The sequence below is a fragment of the Filicampus tigris genome, chromosome 10, assembly GCF_054856515.1.
Source record: "Filicampus tigris isolate MCC_2025a chromosome 10, RoL_Ftig_1.0, whole genome shotgun sequence".
NCBI lineage: Eukaryota > Metazoa > Chordata > Actinopteri > Syngnathiformes > Syngnathidae > Filicampus > Filicampus tigris.
Window position 1 is genome coordinate 14,699,596 of NC_141226.1, and position 21,325 is coordinate 14,720,920.

A 21,325-nucleotide genomic window follows, 5' to 3' on the forward strand; every position below is an offset into this window, starting at 1 on the left:
TTTAAACGATTATTTAGGCACGTATAAAAACGATTTTTGTTTGAAATCTCACTTTTGTATCCAGGAGGTTATTTCGTGTCATCGCCACTTCTCGACGCAATGGTGGCACAACGTAGTTCACTCAAAAAAGAGGGCGCTATCCTAGACTTAATATTCTCATAATTTTGATAAAGTGATCATGTGAAACTAAAAAGGTTCAATTTGGGCGCGACCGATTCATTGGCCAGCCAAAATATACAATACATATATATATATATATATATACATATATATATATATATACATACATATATATATATATATACATACATATACATATATATCTTTTTTTTTAACAAATTAGCCGATTAATTAGTTATAGGTTAGTTATAATTTTATTTTGCCAAATATAACAATCGGCATCAGCCTAAAAAAAATCCATATCGATAGGGCCCACGTCTAAATTTCACAAGACAGTAAACGGGTGTAATGTGAATGGGTCGATAATCCACTTGGTGCATTGATAACATTTTGCTACATTTTGATAGCGTTGTACCTTGGGGATACGAGAGATGATGTCAGGGTACTTGCTGGTGTTGTCCTCCTGGTTGCGGCTGAATATCCGAACCTCGCCGCTCTCCAGGATGTGAATCTGTCAGGCAAAAACCAAAACACCGGCAGTCAAAACATGGATTACGATCAACGACGACTTAATTAAGTTGTTAAAAAAATAAAACGATCAGGATGCAGACATGTCAAAGAACGTAGATAAATAACAATTATAACGGTTGCTACAAAGAATCTCCCAAACACATCATCAGCCAAAACAGGAATAAAGATCAACATGAATTGATGAAGTGGCTAAAATTTTGCATTTTCACCGCTCTCACATCAACGACCCAAATAAGGCTATCGAACCATCAAAAATGGCTGGCAGGTTATTAAAATGAAACAACAAGACACTTCAAAAGAACAGACTTCAAAAAGCACAGCCATCCATTTTCGCACTTATATAGAGAACAACTTCAGGTTTTGAATTTGAATTTAGCTCCTAAGATTACACTTCGTAACACCCTCAATAGGATTTTCCATGTTAAAATTAACAGTCATAGACACACACAGACATTTTTCAAATATTCCACGGATTATTCAGTCGTTTATTTGGACAAAAATGACTTTGTATTATTGAACACAATAAGTACATTGCGGTGTAGGTATCATTTTTATTCACTTGGGCTTGGCATCCTCATGTTCTACCGTACTATCTGTGACTACTGACGTGTGAGTGAAAATGCAGGGCTTGGCCTGGTGAGTGATGTGGGTGTCAGCGAATTAAGAGTGTGGCAGTGGCTGGCTGTTACACCAGTCTGAGTGTTGAATTACTCGGCGTGAGTTGTGGCTATCGGGCAGCCCTTGAATGAATGTGCTCATTACGTGTGTTTTCTTACCGCTGGTTTAATTAAGCAATTGAAAGTGATCCAGCTGTGCCTCTCAAGCTAGCGCAGATTTGCATCAACATTTCAAGAGACAAACACTTTCACGTGATAGAAAGGCTAGGTTACGACAGCAAAAAGTACACACAAAAAATCGAATTCAGGTTTCAGATACAAATATAACTTCCCCGGCACAGGTTAATGTTTTAGTAAACATTTTCTTGTGATGCTCTACACAATTTAATTAGAGCTCTCCTCAATTCGCACCCACGTTTCATTCAAGAACGTTGTCACTCATTTGGTTCCGTGCCGCTCTAAACGGAGGCGCGCGAGACGTCAAACTGCCGCTTAGTTCTGTAACAAAACGACAACGGCAGGCAAAGTCGCCGACGTAACAGATGCTGCCGGGGATGGGAAGCGCCTCACACATTCCAGACATTTAAACTCGCCTCGTCCAAAAGACGCTTCAGCTCATTTGCCGGCTTTGGGCCGTCTGTTTTCCTCGCTCTCCTGTGCCGAGAGGAGCCTAATTGCTACGGGATTTGACGTTTTTTTTTGTTTGGCCACATGCTGGCATCCGTGGCGGCGGATGATCTGCTCAAGAGGCGCACAAGTAGAAACAATCTGGAGCTGGGGTGTGCACTTCATAAAAAGTCAACACAAAAGAGACGGCTGCTGCTCTGCCATTGATGAGTGTCGGTCGTTCCGATGAACACAAACAGATGATACTGAGCCGTGAGAGACAACAATACGACTGGGATGTGACATTTTGTCCAACTCCACCCCTTCTGTGATCATTAGCCAAACCTGCTACTACATTGTTTTGTAAATACATATGATAAATATTGTATATTAAAAAAATACCTAATTAACTATGTATTAAATTGATGAACTGAATACATGTATACTAAATGCAGTACAAAATAGTGTACGTTTAATGAATTATATTTATATTTGGAAATGCAGGGTATGGAATCCGCAAATAACTGACGGCCTTTATAATTGCATTGGGAAAGAAAAAACAAAATATTTTTTGTGAACCGTAAGGAATCTTGAAGCAGGGTTATACCCACAATAAGCCGGGGTTGCCACCTAAATAAAAAAAAAAAAAAAATCATAATATACTGTATATAATATCTTTAAAAAAAAATCAGCTGATGCCAAACTGCAATTATGCAGGGGTCGACTGTGTATTATATTTTGTAATACATTATAACACATTCATATAATCACATATTGATAAAGAAATACTAAAAATCAACAAAAAGTACATATACTGTAATCTAAATATTTTTGAATGAATTAAAAGGAATAAACCAACTAAAATACTGCACTTTTATTTATAAAGAAAATTAATTCAATGAATTCAATTCTAAACTACCGATGAATACAAATATACAAATACAGCTATTCATACTTTTAATTGAGAAAAACAAAATTTATCTAACTACATTCTCTAAAAATATTCAACAAAGAGGACTAGATAAGAAATAAATCATTTTTAACAAAGAAATCCAAATTATTACAAATATCATTTATTTATAATAAGGACATTATGAAAAAAAGAAAATACATATATATATATATATATATATATATATATATATATATTTTTTTTTTTTTTTTTAAAAACCTCTTCAAATACCTATGAATGGTTCAAAAAGTGCTATATACAAATCCATGCGTTATTGCCATTACACGACCGGCAAAAACGATCACCTGTGCGAGCTAAAACACATCATCGGTTGATAGCGCACACATCAATCCCTCCAGACGGACGCGTCAACACTGACCGACGCTACAGATGTCGACTCCGCGTCTCAATTACTGCCCCTTTCCTCCTTGCGCGCTGATCGATGAGCGTCGACTTTGATGAATGAACACACCAAATATGCACACAATCACTCACTTGACTGATTTGATGGGCGACTACTGTTGTTATTCACCACGCAACACAAAAACAAAGTGAGTTAGTGCAAGAGCCAGAGGAGAATGTGCGGTGTGTCATGAGTTCCCCTGCTGGCCATTGCGTGAAACAGCAACTGCAGAAGACATTGAGCCGCCGCCTTATTTGGATGGAGCCCAGTTCAAAGGCTCTTTATAAGCATGACTGTCCAGAATTAACGCTGCAAGCTGGATGGGTTTGCATTACAATCTGCGTCTCTTTATGCAAACGCCTCCTGCTGTGTCTTACATGTTTGCTTCTTCCCCTCTTATGTCTCTCTCTCTCGCCTCTTTCTTCAAGACACACACACACACACACACACACACACACACCACCCCAAAAAAAAAAAAAAAAAAAATCCTCTTCTTCATCATCCTCCCTTTAGAAGCTCTGTGCTTTTTCTGCCAGCAGGCCCAAGGGAACAGCAGCGCTAATGTTTATCTTGAAAGAATAGGTGCGGCGTAGAGGAACGCCTCACGCCAGTGAACACTGTGCGCGCGTTTGTGTGGAAGACTGCACACTCGCGCAAATGAAACTCACCTGCGCACGCTCGCCGTCGTATTTGTACTCGCAGGTGAACGCCGCCTCGTCGAAGCGTTTCATCACCTCCCCAACCCCCTTAGTTGGGTGCGCCAGCATGGGCCTCAGGGGTACGCCTGCCGCATGGGGGTGAGGGTAGGGAAGGGGAATTGGAGGAGGAAATGAGAAGGACTTGAAAGAGTTCATATTCATTTTCAATAGGAATTCCTCTTTTGAAGAAACTCATGGAAATGAGCAAAAGAACATTCAAATGGCCGCTTCGGAACAAAATGGCTGTGTGTTGGTTCCTGAGACTTTTTGTGGGTCTATTCACCATAGACACAGCTGTTAAATTTCATTTGGTTACAAAAAGGAGCCCTGGAAAAAAGACAAAGGTCTAACATGGACTCTTCAAAACAAAATGACAGACTTCCTGTGGGGCTTTTTTTCCAGGCATGACTTCCAAGACCTTGTGGATCTACTCATGATAGATACTGCTATTAAATTTTTGATTTTGATTATAACTTCATATGGACCCCTACAAATGGCCATGGTCATGATTGACATTGGTTTTATGTTTCATGTTGCAAAGTGAAATCGCCTTCTGGGTGTTTGCCTTTGAAGGACCCCTGGAAATATCCAAAATGACTCTAAAATAGCCGCTTCAAAAGAAAATGGCAGACTTCCTCCGTGTTTTTGGGCGTGGGTTCCTCGATTTTTTTTTTTTTGTAGATCTACTCACGATAGAAACTGCTATTAAATTCCATGCTGCTAGGTGAAACTGCCTTTGAAAAGGAGTTTGTCTTTGAAGGACCCCAAAATGACCGTAAGATGACTGCTTCACACCAAAATGGCTTCCGTAAGATCAATAAATTACTTACACGTACAGATGCTTACAGGTCCTTTTACATAGCAGGTCCTAATCGGGTTGTGTAATCAGGAATAATTGTTTTTCATTATCAGTTGGCCTCCAGCAAACAGATCAATAAACGCTTGCGTTATCTTTGCAGCCTCCCGATTGGTTGTTTACCTGGGGTGAGCTTGCAGTGATTGGGCAGCTGGTCGATGCCTTCCTTGAGAAGGACCGGGATGAGGATATCGTAGTTGGGCATCTCGCTGTGCACGGGGGAGAAGAAAAAAGAGAGGATTATGGGAAGTTCTCCCAAATTTTGAAAATGTCCTTACGATAAGAAAAAAAAAGAACATTAAAACCGTTTGCGAACATTTGCAACCTTCAACGAACCCTGACGAGAATATAAACATTTGGTGCAAACGTTCGCACCTCAGTGGGATATGCGCATTAGAAAGAAATTGGAATATTACTCAAATAGGATCAAGCTGTGAGGAAATTTTAAATATTTTTTGTGACTTTTGGCAGATTATGTCATGAGAAAAAAATAATAACATTGGGAGAGTAATGTAAAAATACGTCCAATTTTACAGTTGAGTGGCATCAGATTATCACCCATTGCCAAAATAGTCATTGTTCCCACAGAAGTGAGAATGTCTGAGTATTGTTGTATGCTTTGTTTGGATTTGTTGCTGCTCCGTGTGTGTTCCTCGTTTGAAAGTTTAGAATCGCTGCTACTTTTTGTTTACTGTTATTAAAAACATGACAAAACAGCACTTTTTTTTTCAAGCAGCAAATTTTTTTTAATTTTTTTTTATTTTGATTTGTCAAAGCAAAAACTGAAACTTTGAATGTTACAAGATATCCTGCACATTTTTTTTTTTAAGAATCACAAAGTACTTGACAAAGACATCATCAGCTTGGCTGCGCTTACCAGTAAGTCTGCTTCAGAATAAGACTCTTCTCTTCGATCCAAGCACGCCTGCTCTCGGTGGTCATCCCTTTCCCGGCGTCCATCACGGCAGAGGAGCCACCTGGAACAAAACGTATCACCCGGTGTTCATTTTGTGAGCCAAACGGGCTTATTATGTGTCCGACATGGTTGGCAGATTGTATAACGCACCAGGGTCTTTTTATGGTTAACCCCTGGTTCTGTTTACAAGAACTGCGGGGTCCATTTGTGATGTAACAAGCCACCTCGCAGCACCACACGGGGATTATATTAGCAGGCATGTACGGGAAATGGGCAAAAGTCTTGGGACACCAATGTCATTGAAATTAGCAATATTCTTCCACACAAATGAGTTTTGAGATCAAAAACTGCAGATTAGTCACTCCAGTGGACAGCTACTGTTTTTTTTTTTTGGTCTTCATTAAGTATGAGACGATTTCAACGTTACCCATCAGTGACATTGGGAAAAGAGTTCTCAGCTCTACACAGTTTTTTTTAAAGCTTATTTTATCTTGTTTCATTCAAAAGTTGGCAAAGAGATTCAAAGATATATTAGTTCCACACTCGGGACAGGAGTGGAACAGCAGAGTGATGGGGAAAAAAAAGCTATTTTAGTCAGACCAATTGAAACCTTAAAACGTGCCATTTAAGAAACAATAATGTAATTTTCTTTTCTTTTTTTCTTTAATTACGTCCTGTAGATGGCGCCCTCCTGTACGAATGCATTCAAAAAAATCCCCTGTATCGCGCCGGTGATGTAGTGCTCGCACATTAACCTGCCTGATTAGATAACGCTTCAGCTGGAAAATAAACAAATAAATATCAAATATTAAGCGCAACATTTCCGGCGCGGGCTGCAGATCAATGGAAATTTACCGACTGAGCCCAGGGTCTAATTGGCTCTTATTAAAGCGCTGGCGAATGAGCTCTGAATGCTAATTCGCTTGGCGTTAAAACAAGTTAATTGACTGTGTGTGTGTGTGTGTGTGTGTGTGTGTGTGAGTGTGTGTGATAGCATCTGGTGAGAAGACGATGCCCGTCGGGAACGTTGGCAACGAGTTATATATATTAAAAAAAAAAGTGTGTGTGTGTGTGTGGGGGGGGGGGGTCAGGGGATGGGGGTATTCCTAATCATCACGTTCTCAAATGTTTTGAAGACTTAGAAGCAGGAAAAGGAGATGTTTTAAAATTCTTCAGTGACTCTTGTAAAGGATATTTAAACACCTTTAATGAGCGTTCTATAAATAAAACATGGCCCCTTTCCGACCTCGGAGGCTGCATTATTTAAATGGCGCACGGGTAACGCAATTCGACAAAAAAAAAAAAAAAAAAAAAAGAAAAGAAAAAAAGAAAAAGTGCATCAAGTGGCGCAGCCGAGAGGAAAATGGAACTCGTGTTTCATCCAACGATAAGGGGGACGACTCTCCGGATGATTGACTTCTCCAAAAAGGCGTCCTGACACTCGTTGATAATTCTTATACGAGCTTAAAAAAAACTAAATACATCTGCTATAGTGGAATTAAAAGAAAGAAGTAGGTTTTCTTCTAGATGCAGCGTATACACTGCCACCTACTGGTTAGCCATTGTGAGTGCAAAAAAAAGTCCTCAAGACAAAGATGGTTGTTTGAAGTGCACCGAATAAAGAGCTGTCCACTGTCGGGCGCGATGCGCATATTTCGCATCACGGCCAAGCAAACGTACCTTTCTGGGGTGTGGTGAGACACACAGCTTGACTCAACGCCGACAGGACGCTCTGCTCGGCCAGTCCGATTCGCAGCTTCCCGGCTAGCGACCTGTCAATCAATCACAGCCAATCAGGTGTCGGCAAATCAGGCTGGACTCCGGAGGCGACGCTCCTCGGTTACCTGACGATGTAGCGAGCCTCGGAGAAGCGGCAGGCCACAAAGAGTCCTTTGATGATGTCGATCTTCTTATTCATGGCCTGCGGTGGCAGAGGGACGGACGGGCATTGAGATTCAGGGACGAGCAGCAAAGACTTGACGTCAAAGGAAAGGAACAAACTCGGGCAAAAAGACGAAGAGAGGGCGCTCATAGCTAGAGGGTGCGTTTAGCATCAACTGAAAAACGGCAGTCGCATGAGACTTGATGCCAAACGATGTACATCAGTCGCGACATCAGACAGTCATTCAAAGAAACAGTTTCCTCCCATGAATCTTGAAGTCAAACGTTGCGCATCAGACACTACAATGAACAGCTATTCAAAGAAGCAGGTTTCTCCTACAAACCTCGAAATAACTTTTTCTTTGAGGAGCAGTTTTGCGAATCAATGACTTAATTTGGGGAATAATTAACTATTCTGTGGATTTTTCTTTCACCACTCGGGGCGCGCTAACCGGAATTACAATACAATACAACACAATTGCCATTGACAGGTTGTGACTGCAGGTGTAGTCGTTCAACAGGCGAGGGCGCTATGCACTAGGTTTTGAATTAGGTGGTAAAATGGAAGTAGAGGAATAAAAGGTGGACTTTAACTGACCAAGTGGAAGCGGGTAGTGAAATGAAGATAATTACTTTATTTTCTCTTGGTTCTGTTCCCTTTTAATCAGCTAAATTGATGCCGTGTTCAAAGGCACTGTTAGGAAAAAATCTGTTCAGGTACAAACACATTTACAGTTCAAAATCGTTCAGTAAATACAGTAAATATCTCATTTTCAACATAGGTGCGTCTTATGTAAAAAGTGCGGATTATATGTTTTTTGTTTTTTTTTAAATAGAGTGGGTGTGGCTTATATAAATTTGCAGCTTATACATGTTTTTTTTCCATTTTTTTTAAAAATACAGCTTATATAAAGTATATATAAACGGCATATAGTCTGGAAAATACGTTATGTCTGAATGGGTTGTATGGTCCATTATCAAAGCTAAATTGATTTAACCCCTGCCCACCAAATATATTGAAATGTAATTTTGAGAATAGATCTGCAAAGTCAAAATCGAAACTCAAGAATGTATTGTGAAAAAAAAAATTGTAATGATTTGCTCATGCAACACACTACTTTTAAGCTTCTAGGCCAGGGTCTTCAATCCTGTTCCTTGAGGTCTACTGTCCTGCCTGTTTCCCATCTGTCCCTGCTGCAACACGCCCGATTCAAATGATCAGGATCAATATCTAGCTTCTGCAAAAGTGAAAAGTGTACTCCATCAACCACGCACTTAATTTGGCCGGTGTTTCACGATTACGTCAATCTGAGGTCTCTCCATCTTCTGTTATTTACAACTCGTCATTTCTTTGTGAGAACGATACTTGTAAGATAGTTTATTTGCGTCATCTTTAGCCACACTAGTAGCCCCTCAAAGCTCGTTACTAGATAGCTGGTGTGGCGTAAGCAGCACCCAAGCGTAGGTGACACAAGCACGTTAATGTGTGTGCGTCCATCCCAACGAAGCTTTATGGGACGGTCTCCATAGTACAATTATCAGAAAAAATTAAAAAGCTGTGATTCTCAGTTTTGCTATTCAATGTCCTTTAATGAGGCGCAAAATGCTTATTATGACTCGCAAACTGTTTTTTTTTTTCCCCCAGTGTTTATGCTAAAGCTAAACTAGCTCCGGCATCTCACCGAGTTGCCGCTCATGCTTGCGATCTCCTTGAGCTTCTTGAATACGCCGCCCACTGTCAGGCTGGCCGGCCTGAACATGGTACGTTGGTTACTGCGGGAGCTCTCGGCCACCAGACCAAGGTCCCCACGCTCCTGAGCCTCGGCCTTGATCTTATCCAACTGTCGCCCTGACAACCACAGAGAAACGTCAGGTAAGTAAACATGCACGAATCATGTGTGTGTGAGCGTGTGAAGCGTGTGTCACGGGTGGGAGTGTGTGTCTGATGTGAGTGTGTGAGAATGTGTGTGTGTTTGTGTGAGTGTGTGAGAGTGTGCATGTGAGAGAGTGTGTCGGGGTGTGCAGGCATGTGTGTCTATGTATGTAAATGTGAGAGTGTGTGAGAATGTGTCGAGTGTGAGAGCGTGTCAGTGTGTGAGAGTGTGTGTGATTGTCTGAGAATGTGAATGCGTGGGTGTGCGTGTGTGTGTTAATGTGAATGTGTGTAAGTGTGAGAGTGTGTATGTGAGAGAGAGTGTGAATGTGAGTGTATAGGTGTGTATGTATGTAAATGTGTGAGAGTGTGTGAACATGGGAGAATGACTAGGGTAAGAGTGTGTGTGAGTGCAAGTGGGTGTGTGAGAATGTGAACGTGTTGGGGTGAGTGTGTGAGAGTGTGCCTGTGAGAGAGCGTGTTTGCGTCTGCATGGGTGTGTGTCTATGTATGTAAATGTGAGAGTGTGTGAGAATGTGTAGTGTGTGAGGGCATGTGAGTGTGTGTCAGAGTGTGAGAGTGTGTGTGATTGTCTGAGAATGTGAATGCGTGAGAGTGCGTGTGTTAATGTAAATGTGTGTAAGTGTATGTGAGACAGAGTGTGAGAATGCACATGTGAGAGAGAGTGTGTATGTAAATGTGTGAGAGTGTGTGAGCATGGGAGAATGCCTGGGGTGAGAGTGTGTGTGAGTGCATGTGAGTGTGTAATTGTGAAATTGCGTGCCTGTGAGAGTGCGCGCGTGTGCGCATTACCCGTGGCCTGCGCAACAGCTTTCATCAGCACCGTCTCTCCGATGCCAAGCTCCACGCCGAGGTAGGCGGGTCCCAACTGGTTCAGACACAAGTAGACGCAGCACAGCAGGTCGTCTGAACACACGCGTGCGTGCATTTTAAAGATAGGGAAAAAAAAATCTTCCACCAGTTTTCCACACAAGGTGTTTAATATTGCCCGTGCATGATGTAATATGCGCCGCACATTCATGCAGTGAGAGAATCTCGCCCACACACAAATCCAAACATACAAGAAAAGAACATTCATCAGCCGGCCGGCCGCCAACACGGCGACAAAGCGGGCGTTTACCTGGAGAAAGCAGCAGCACTGAGCGGAACAGGTTGGCCAGAGTCTCAATGTTCCTCAGTCTGGGTGGAAGAAAAGACAGAAGAGAAAAAAAAGAAAAAAAAAAAGAAAAACACCTTTGAGGCTTCGAACGCGGCGAGGCGGCTAACGAGATTTGTCTGTCTGCGGCGGTTTTAAGTCCCGCGTGAAAAGCGGTCAAAACGTCCCCCGTCAGTGAATGTGCGCTTTGCAATGTGTTGAAAGACAGCAGGCTTCACTTACAAATCCTCTTCAGTGTACACTTTTTTTTTTTTTTTTTTTTACACTGGTCACAGATTTCATCAGTTCATTTTAAAAAAAACATAAAAAAATGAAAAGTATAGCTCGACACGCTAGCACAGCTTGAGTGAATTCAAACATTGCACTTTCTCCTCACTGCGAGGCAAAAATGTTCATGTGAGCTGCTAAGCGCACCTTTAGGCATCCATATACTTGCCACCACCATGTGGCGCTCTCACTGACCTGCCAGAGTCTTCTTCGATCTTCTCAAAGGTGCGAGCCACCGCCAGGTAAGGCACCCTGGAAGAAGAGCAGATCACACTTAAGAACACGCACACAACTTGTAAAAGTAAAGCGGGAGGAGCAAAAAAACAAAAAAGTAAGGGTGTGCAAAGCATGAAAAGATGGGGTAAAAAAAAAAGCAGGTGAGTAAAACAGAGAAGAAGTGGGTAAAAAGCTTGAAACGGAGTAAGAAGTGAGTCAATGAATAAAACGGCTGAGTAAAATGTGGGCATAAACAAGTGAGAGAAAAGTGTATGGATGGCTAAAATGTAGGTGAGTAAATAGTGGACGGGTGGGTAAAAGGTTGGTGTTCTACATGCGTGGGTAAAAAAGTGAGTAAATAGGTGGGTAAAAAGGAGCTGAGTAGAAAGTGGCTGAGTGGGTGAGTGTAAAAAGTGGGATAAAAGCAGACGTGGGCAAAAGGTGAGTGAGGAAAAGGATATAGGTGGGTAAAAAGCGGGTTAATAAAAAGTGGATTGGTGGGCAAAAGGTGTGTGAGGAAAAGGACATAGGTGGGTAAAAACCAGGTAAATAAAAAGTCGATTGGTGGGCAAAAAGTGTATGAGGAAAAAGTGGGTTAAAAAGTATATAGGTGGGTAAAAAGTGGGTAAGTAAAAAAATGGATGGTTGGGTAAAAGATGGGTGAGTAAAAAGTACGTGTAGATAGGTGGGTAAAAAGCAGGTGAGTAAAAGCAGATGGGTGGGTAATTAGCAATTGAGTAAAAAGTATATAGGTGGGTAAAAAGTGGGTAAGTAAAAAATGGAGGGGTGGGTAAAAGATGGGTGAGTAAAAAGTACGTGTAGATAGGTGGGTAAAAAGCAGGTGAGTTAAAGCAGATAGGTGGGTAATTAGCAATTGAGTAAAAAGTAGATAGGTGGGTAAAAAGCCGGTAAGTAATAAGTGGAGGAGATAAGTGGGTGAAAGTAGATGGGTGGGTAAACAGCGGGTGACTAAAAGGGGATTCATGGGTAAAAAGCAGATGAATGAGTAACAAGTGGAGGGCCAGGTAAAAAGTGGGTTTGTAAAACGTTCACATGGGTCAAGAGCGGGGTGAGTAAAAGACCAACTTTTCTCCCTCCTTCCAGCAGGCGTGCTCGAGTGGGTGGTAGTTGGGCCTGGACGGGCGGTAGTCCGTCTCCGTCGACTCGCTGTGGGGGGGAGGGGGAAATCGCAACAATCAAATCTACTTCCTGTTTACCGTCACTTCCTATTTGCTGTCACTTCCTACTTGCGCACCTTTTGGCATCTTTTCTGTCATCCTCCGGGGAGGAAGTCGTCATCGTAGTTGTTGTCTTCTTCTCTCCTTCACTCTTCTTCTCAGTCGTCACTGCAGCCTTTCTGGGAGCTAAAAACAAACATTATTACAAATCACGACATGACAAAGATTTCTAAATGGCATTTTCTTGTGTACTGACCAAAGAAGCAGCTGATTGGAGCTTTCTTGGTTTCCTCTCTCGTGTCCTTGTCGTTGTTGTTCTTCTCCAGCTTTTCCTTGAGCTTTATTTCCGCCTTTTCTGCTTCCTCTTGGTCTTTTTCCGGCGTCCTCACCTGCTCCGTCGCCACCGCCTCGTCGTCTTTTTCTTCCTCACCCTCGTCTGCACGCAAAGCGAGGACGAGTCAGCTGTGTTGTGCGAGAGCGACCCGGGCCAGCTCCGGGGAAAATGGAGGGCGACGAGGTCGCGACGGAGGCAAACTCGTTCCAGCTCACGACAACTTTGAACGCTTCACAGCACTTTCATTTAGCGGTCGGCTATACATTAGGGACTGCCATTTTTTTTTCTTTGCATTTGAATGCACTTCCTGCTTTTAAGTCTTGCGAGACTTCAGAGGATCTTGTGAGATTGCAGTGCAGTGAGTTTGGTCGAGCTTTTTTTTTTAATTTTTTTGTGATGCAACCACAGATGGTCAAAGTGTGATAACTAGGGCCCGACCGATTAATCAGATGGCCGATTTAATTGGCCGACAGTAGCTCTTTTATAATCATCCCAATCTGCCGATTTTTGCCAATTTTTCTTGCACGTCAAAACATTACATAAGACAAAGATAAGACAAAGATAATGACATTCATTCAAACGAAGTGGACAGGTGGTTCCCTTCTTTTTCCACTTATGCTTGCTATTAGCATACACTGCCACAAGGTGGCAACATTGCCCTCATTGCGTGTCCGCAAAAGACAAGTAGTGTTGCAGTATTTTAGTTGTATTTCACAGTGGTTGACTTCACTGACCCGAGTTATCGTCGTCCACACGGGATCGTTTATTCCGCTGCCCCAACGCAGCCTTCGTGTTGGAGGCCTCATCCTCCTTTTGACCGTCGCCGACGCTGTCATCCAGTTTCCTCTTGGGGAACATCTTCCTCGCTGTAGACGCCGTACATACAAATAGAGGACAGAAAGAAAAAAAAAAGTTGGAAGATGTTTTGTTTGGATGCAAACCAAAAAAAAAATTTTTTTCTAAATGATTCAATATAATTGTTTTTGTAATTATTTTATAAAATGGTTTAATTTAGACATTATTTTTTAAACATTTTGAATTAATTCACATTGTTATTTTCATAAACATCAATATTAATCATATTAATCGTGTGATCATGATGACAGGCCTCCATTTTGGATCTGATGAAGACAAATAACGTGTTTTCAATTCTGCAAAATTTTGCAATACAAAGGAGAATCTGTTCTCAATTAAAAAAAACAACTAAATAAATCCCACAATAAGCTCTTCCATTTCGTCTTTAACATCAAAGCCTCATCGTAAAGGAAAAAGCAATTCAAATGTAACGATGACAACACTGCAGCGATGATTTTGCTCAGCGCCACATTTGAAGACATGATGGGCATCAAAATGGCAAAGAGGGGGGAAAAAAAAAAAATCCTCATTCCAGCATACCATTAAAAATACAAGGCGCTCTACTTAGGCCCCCTTAACGATTCTATTTTATGTGCTGGGAAATACTCTGCATCCTTAACGATGCCAATCCCCCCCCCCAAAAAAACCCAGCAGCATTACTTCCTAACATCACACTTGAAAGAATCACCATCATTATTATCATCTTCACAAGAACAAGGAACTCAGTCTAATGCAGACCTCCATCAAGGCCAAAATATACGGTTCATCATAGACAGACACATCTCCTACATGCAATTGAATTTAGAATATTGTCATTGTCATGTAAAATTCATTCACAAAAAAAAAAAGGGTTCCATGTTGTACGAGTTCCGGTCATACGCTGGCGATGTAAGCCAAATTTCGATGTAACGTCGGATTTCGCCGTTAAAGTCGACATTTACGTCAAAATATTTGATATACAAAAACTAAAATACTGTTACCAATCGAGTTATCTGTGTTGACGTGTGTTTTACTGAGTTGTGTTGTTTCCGAGTTTTCTGAATGCATCACGTGACTGGATGGGAGGAGTGCACGAGTGAGAGAAGAGAGCGGACGGAAGGAAGAGGGGACATCCGTGTGCGCTAATGACGAAACGCTTGTTGCTCTGTAGTTGGCGTCGGCTACGGCCCACAGTAGCCGTGTTGTAATAATAAAAAGGAGATAACTCAAGTGACGTCTGACGTTGTGTCTTTGGAAGACGCTACAATTCATTCAAATAAAAAAATAAGATGCAGTCATGGTAAGTACTGCATTTTTCTTATTTTTTTAAGGCAAAGATACTCGTCACACAAACAAAGACAAGCACTATGCACTAGCTTCTTACCAGTCTTCCGCTTGCTGACACCTCCAGAAGATGAGACAGAGTTCGGGGTGCCCGGGGATATGGAGGAGGTAGGCGTGGTGGGGGTGGCGGGCGTGGCGGGAGTGGAGGGGGCCGGGGGTGGCGGCGGAGGAGACATGGATGTTGACAGCGTCTTCGAGACGTCCTCTTTGACTTGTTTGCCAGCGTTCACTTGTTCTTCTTCTTCTTCGTCGCTGTCCAGAATGCGCCGGCTGCGTTTGGCAACCTTCTTAACGGGCGAGTCCTCCTGGGGGACCCCGTTTTGGGCCTTGAGTGGGCTTTTGACGGGCCTGGAAGACACCAAGCACATTAATAACTACAGCACGGTCCTCAATAGCTGGTAATGTCCTGAGATTTCTAGATTTTGTTAGAACAGAGAGAACTTTCCTCTTTAACAGTGGTCCCCTGAATAGTCAGGGAGCAGCGCCCACAAGTTCACTTATTGCAAATGTGTTCCTTATATCAAAAATAAATAAATATTCATTTGTCTGCTGGGAGCACATAACTCCAATTCTAGCCTCGCTTCACTAGCTCCTGTAGATTTTAGAGTTCATTTTAAGATTGGTTTATTTGTCTTTGAATCTTTAAATGGTGTCTCTGAGCTCATCCACCTCTATGTAGCTGCCCGGTGACGAAGTGGCGCCTCAAGAGGGGATTGAGCTTTTTTCGTTGCCGGACCCTCTCTTTGGAATGACCTCCTGTTATATGTTAGGCAAGGCCCCTCTCAGTCCTTCTTTAAAACTTGTCTTAAAACACATTGTTATTCTTGGCTTTTGGCTCACCATTTTTTTAAATGTTTTATAGTGTTGTACTGTTTTTATGTTATTCATTTATTTTAACTTTCTCTGTTTTTATGTCTGATTTTTACTTCATGTGGTTGTTTTTAAAATGCTCTATGAATAAAGTTGATTCGAGCAGTCTTATTTTGTCAGTGCAATATTTATGTCATTTACGTTCATTTAAAAGGACAGTGTGTAGAATTCTGTGCCATCTAGTGGTCAACTAATAGAATGCAACGACCAAAGATGGAAGCGTGTGCCTTTTTGAACCACATGCACTACGGTGCCTCCGAGAGACCACACGTCGCAAGCCTACCAGCAGTTTCTTCAGCAGAGGCGCAAGAAAAATGTCATCACAAACGACTTCTAGTAATCCTTCAAGTTATGAAGTAAGTGCATTACATTTGTTACACATGCAGGAGTCATGATGCTTAGGAACTGTGTTCGCCAAGTTTGTCTCCTTCGAGTATCCATAGCACAAAGATGGCAGCGAAACATGGCAGCCTCCTGTAGGGGAGGCGCGCCTTATGTACTACAATTTGAGATGACTACACCTACGATTATATAAAAAATAATTACGTTGATATGATAGAGCATATTTTTTGCATATTGTTGAAATGAATAGTGGCTTTTTAAAATGAATGATCATTGAAAAATCAAAACATTTAAAGCACCTTGAAATACAGTATTACAAAATCTTACATTTTCACTTGCTCATCACTGGCTTTCTTCTGAACATACTTGTCCTTCGCCTTGGGCTGAAAAAAGGATCTAGAAGAAGAAGAAATTCTTTCACTTAGCTTTTTTATGTACATATTACAGCAACATTGCAGGTCATTATTCCGACGCAGCAACCTAACACAGAGGCTCACAGGATGTACAAATTAAAATGTTTCTACAATTTGACATTTAACAGTTCTTCTAGTCTAGGCCTATATGAGGTTTGTCCTTTACAAATGCCGTAGCACTTCCGCGTTTATGTGACGTCACGTCACATTTAAACAGGCGGCGCTATCTTGACGCGTAACCACACCACAAGCAGAATAAACCCCCCAAAACCCTCATATTAATCTCCAAATATATAACAAGACATATTATATCACACTCAAGTGGCGCAATTGTTACTGATTTAAATAGTGAGGTAACCAGAACCTAATTAGCCGTCCTCCCCAGATAAACAAGCTAGTAGCACTACAAGGAAACATTTCGTCACGACTTACGCGATGCTGCGCTGCATATTGTCCTCAAACTCTTCCCTCAAGCGCCGAATAAACAAGTTATGTGGTTACATAAACAACATAAATGTCCAAAAATAATCAACAAATGAGGACACAGGCTTCCGCGCTGCAGACAGCACTCAAAAACACTCGCAATATTCCGCGCCAAAATTGCTGCTTCCGCCAAAGATCGTCTATGAGGAGTAGGAGGGTTTTGAGGGGCAACGAGTATATTATATGGAAACAATTTGGGGTTTTTTTTTAGCAATTGTTAATATTTAAATAAAATATGTTCATACAAAATATATTTTACATTTGGTGTGAGTATATATATACGAAAATTAAAAAGGAGTTCCAGATAACCCGAACTAAATGTAGTTTGTAGATTTTACGTTTGTCAAAAATAAAAAATTATGATTAATACTAATTTGATTTGAATATATATCATAAACAATAATTAATTCGTATTAATCCATGATTTTTTTGTGGCTGTTTTTCAACGCCAAAGAAAAAACAAGAGTAAAAGTTGTTTAACCTTTCTGAAGGTAGATACCGAAGAATTTCTTCGATATCTCTGCCTTCAGAAAAATTTGTGTGGAAGGAGCTGCTTCCTCCTGCCGTCCCGAAATTGGTATATTTAAAAACCTCATAATGAAAAGCACAAGAAAACGTTGGAATTCGTAAGCCGACAGGTATTTATTTAAGTGCAACGAAACACACAAAGTAAGATAATATAACTTGAATACTTTGTTTACTGACTCACATATACACACACACAAGCGCGCCACGTTGTTAGTGCAATCTCCTTACTGGGAGGAAGAAAGGTGAAAAAATAATTTTGGACAACTTTGTGGCGCACGTGTCAAAGCCCTCCCTCCTCTCGTGGATTTTGCTTCCCGAGCCTCAGATGACTGATGTGGTCCCGCCAAGCGATGAATGGTGAGGGGGTCTGGAGAAGAGGCGGCGGTGGGACAAAAGGATGAGGATGATGAGGAAGGCAGCATGGTGGCAGGTGAGGCCGGGATGCCTGCATCGGAAGACCGCTCTCACTGGGGAGGACGGAGAAGGCAAGAGGACAGCTCGGGAGCATCTGGAGGATGGATGGAAGGAAGCATGAGGGGTGATGTGGAAGGCCCCTCTTGATGGTTGCGCTTCAGTCACTACATTGGAAATTTGAAAAACTTGTTTTCTTGTATGTGTGTGAGTCTTGATGCCAAAGCGTCATATCAGTCAGCTGTTAAAAAAAATACATGTGTTTACTTTCCTATGCATGATTTCGAAGTTTTGCATCTGTCACTATAGTGGACATTTAAGAAAAAAGATGATGTCAAAAAGTTGTCCATCAGTCACTACAGAGGTTAAGAAAAAGCTGATGTGAAAGTTGTGCATCAGTCACCAGGACAGTGGACACTCATGGACAGCTAAAAAAAAAAAAGTTCTATACAGCTCTGATACTACCTCTGAATTCTAAATTTTTTATTTGTGTTGTCTAGGCTTCATATGTGTGTGTGATGATGTAATGAAGACCTGATGACAAGATGGCGGCAGGCGGTGAAAAGATGGCGGCAGGTGGAAGTTGACCAGGACGAGTTTGCTGAAGTTGAACTTGTACGTGAATCGCTTGCCTTTGGTCTTGTGCAGGATGCGCTTGTTATAGTAATATCTGTATATGGCATCATGCAGTACGGTCATGATGATGTCATTCATTTTCACCATAACACCATTTCACCATAACGTATTTCCAGCCGGCGAAAGGGCGGGGCTTTCTTCGATTGCACCTTAGGAAAGGAACCCTACTAGGGTATGTTGTTTCATGAATTATGACAAAATCTGTAGTTGCGTTACCTTAGCGCCCGACTTAGCTTATCGTAGTTCATGTGTGGCTTTCCCTTCCTCTCGCCCCACAACCGGGCCAGACGCTCGGGGTCATGGATGACGAACTCGCCCCACTCGCCCCCCCAGCCGATGGTTTCACCCTGGCCGCCGCTGCCGCCCAGCAACTCCAACAGGAAGTGCCACAGCTGCACCTGACGAGAGCCCGGCGACCACGCTGGCTTGTAGGCCCAGTCGGGAAACAGCACAGCTGCCAGGAGGTTTCACTGATCATATTTACAGTCTGCATACTGTATTATGTAAGCCTATAGGACAATGTTACTTCTGTGTACATTTTACCGGCATGTAATGTTGTTGTTTTTTATGCAGGATAAAGTCTAACTGAATTATTTAACATTTGACATTTTGACATCTTGTTCAAGCCATTCCTTATGGAAGGATTTAAACCTGACCCGTAAAATAAAAGTGCGCAGCGTAGTACAACGATCAATGATGCCTGATCAGTTTAAGTCGATAAAACTGAAAATATTGAATGCAAAATATTATAAAATCAAGAACACTGACTTCATCGTATTTCTTCATTAAATTTATACTGGCCCAACGTCGTCGAAATCCAGGTGGCCCTGTATACCGTGCGAGTGTGTGCGTGTGTATATATATATATATATATATATATATATATATATATAAATATATATATACACATATACATACATATATATACATACATATATATACATATACATACACATATATATACACAAATATACACATATAAATATACATATATATGCATATAAATACATACATACATATATAAATACATACATACATATATATATATATATAAATACATACATATACATATACATATATATATATATATATATATATATATATATGCGCATGTTAAAATTGTGCGTCACTACACAAACACATGCTTACTTCTACTCCAGTAATGTGACGAGCAATAACCAAGTGAGGATATGCACTGCATCTGAGGAAGGAAAAAAACAGTCATGTATGTAATTGTAGTATTATTTTGAAAACCCATGCCACATAAAAACCACGTTGATGCCTTGCCTCCAATAAAATTATATTCAACGACAGAATGGAAATCAAATCGAAGTGTGGTATGATTGATAATCAAGTTACCTTGATGAAGTAAGATGACGGTGAGATGCTCCGCTTTCCGAGTGAGACAAGACTGAAGGATGGATGCAGCTCAATCTTAAAATCTCCTCCTGGAACACCCACAGGCACCCCCAATGGCCCCCACCCTCTAACCCTCCCTCCTTCTCCTCACCCGTCCCGCATTGAGACGGACCAGCTGATAGACGGAGAGACTTTGATGGATGACACCATAGAGTGAAAAAAAGGTCATTTCAGACTGTCACTGAAGGCAACACATGACTGTATGGATGGATTGATGTGTGAGGAAAATTGTGATTTCACATTGTTCCTGAAGGCAACACTTGACTTGCATGCATGGATGGATGGATGGATGGACAGACAGAAGAATGAATGATAGCGGTGGAAAATCTGCTTTTCCACACTGTTCTGAAAGCATCGCTTAAGTTAGCTAGCTCCTGTAGACGGTTAGCTGAAAGAAAAAAAGAAAAGCAAACCTGTGATTTCAGATTCCTCATGAAGGCAACACACGTCTTAGATGGATGAATGGACCACTTTTTGCTTTCATGTTTTGTTTTGTATTTTTTTTGTATTTTATTGTATTACAAGAATCAAATTTATGTATCTATGTATTCATTTATTACCATTTTGGCTACATTTACAGAGGGCTAGCTTAGCTTGAGCATAAAAACTGAATAAGGTGACAAGATTTAGGTTGTTACATACATTTTTTTTCTTTTATATATACAATGAATATGCGCTCAGCAACACACAGGACTAGCCAATTTACACTAAACTGTTAGCTTGCTAGCCATAGCTCCATATGCAACATAAAAGTATGCTTTTCAAATAAATTGACTTTTTGACATTTGTGAAACATGGAAAAATCTGATAAGTGACTTGACGGGCGTTATTTCAGACTGTCCCTGAAGGTAATAGCTGATTTGGATGTGGAAAATGAACATAAGTGATTTTACAAGCATCGTTTTAGTGTCGTGCAACAAATGAAGAGATCAAACACGAAATGGAATTTCAAAACAGAAACTGCCCGTGGCGATGCACACAATCCGAAAGATTACCATGCACATACACACACGCACACGCTTACATTGGTAGAGTCTTTGAGATGGGTTAGCTGACACCGGAGGCTTTTAATTCCAGTGTAAACACAAATAGTCTGCCAGACACACATCAATTATTGATGTGGCTAATTGACTTTCCGCAGTTTAGGGGTCACTTACAAAACAAAAAAAAAAGGAAACTCAACACACCTTCATGCACATGAGCACACAAATCTATAGATGTCTTATAGACATGACATCATCACTATGGTTTCGCATATTCGGGGTTCGGCATTCAGGGATTTGCTGATTTTTGGGGGAACCTAATCCATGTTATTTGCAGAATCACTCATTTATTTGTGGTATTTTTCTGGATTTTTTTTTTTACCCGATCGCCTTCTTAGTCACACTTTTTTTTTTCAGGATTTTCTTTTCTTGGCAGT

The 21,325-nt window shown here is 41.2% G+C and overlaps 2 protein-coding genes and 1 long non-coding RNA gene across 3 annotated transcripts in view; 1 reads left to right on the forward strand and 2 right to left on the reverse strand.

Moving 5' to 3' along the window:
• lig1 (ligase I, DNA, ATP-dependent) overlaps positions 1–17,046 on the reverse strand; it is a 35,788-nt gene extending 18,742 nt beyond the window's left edge. Inside the window, exons 1-17 of the mRNA XM_086043914.1 lie at positions 16,861–17,046; positions 16,343–16,411; positions 14,844–15,151; positions 13,360–13,491; positions 12,548–12,727; positions 12,369–12,477; positions 12,200–12,280; positions 11,093–11,149; positions 10,595–10,653; positions 10,267–10,380; positions 9,263–9,429; positions 7,544–7,620; positions 7,380–7,471; positions 5,661–5,760; positions 4,907–4,992; positions 3,898–4,013; positions 536–631 (exon numbers count right to left, since the gene is read on the reverse strand). Coding sequence (XP_085900040.1) covers positions 536–631; positions 3,898–4,013; positions 4,907–4,992; positions 5,661–5,760; positions 7,380–7,471; positions 7,544–7,620; positions 9,263–9,429; positions 10,267–10,380; positions 10,595–10,653; positions 11,093–11,149; positions 12,200–12,280; positions 12,369–12,477; positions 12,548–12,727; positions 13,360–13,491; positions 14,844–15,151; positions 16,343–16,411; positions 16,861–16,877 — 1,860 coding nt within the window. The 5' untranslated portion in view covers positions 16,878–17,046. The remainder of the gene's footprint in view (positions 1–535; positions 632–3,897; positions 4,014–4,906; positions 4,993–5,660; positions 5,761–7,379; positions 7,472–7,543; positions 7,621–9,262; positions 9,430–10,266; positions 10,381–10,594; positions 10,654–11,092; positions 11,150–12,199; positions 12,281–12,368; positions 12,478–12,547; positions 12,728–13,359; positions 13,492–14,843; positions 15,152–16,342; positions 16,412–16,860) is intronic.
• A 514-nt stretch (positions 17,047–17,560) lies between these two features.
• On the reverse strand, positions 17,561–19,949 carry LOC147140960 (ETS domain-containing transcription factor ERF-like). The gene is made up of 5 exons (XM_086043915.1): positions 19,846–19,949; positions 19,636–19,687; positions 18,703–18,940; positions 18,385–18,520; positions 17,561–17,947 (listed from the first exon to the last, which is right to left on the reverse strand). The coding sequence occupies exons 2-5, from the start codon at positions 19,685–19,687 to the stop codon at positions 17,720–17,722; spliced, it is 654 nt and encodes a 217-aa protein (XP_085900041.1). The 5' UTR covers positions 19,846–19,949; the 3' UTR covers positions 17,561–17,719.
• LOC147140961 (uncharacterized) lies at positions 18,361–19,174 on the forward strand. Its single transcript, XR_015088487.1, has 3 exons — positions 18,361–18,465; positions 18,603–18,658; positions 18,774–19,174. It is a non-coding gene; the product is annotated as an uncharacterized LOC147140961 (long non-coding RNA).
• Positions 19,950–21,325: the final 1,376 nt, after the last annotated feature.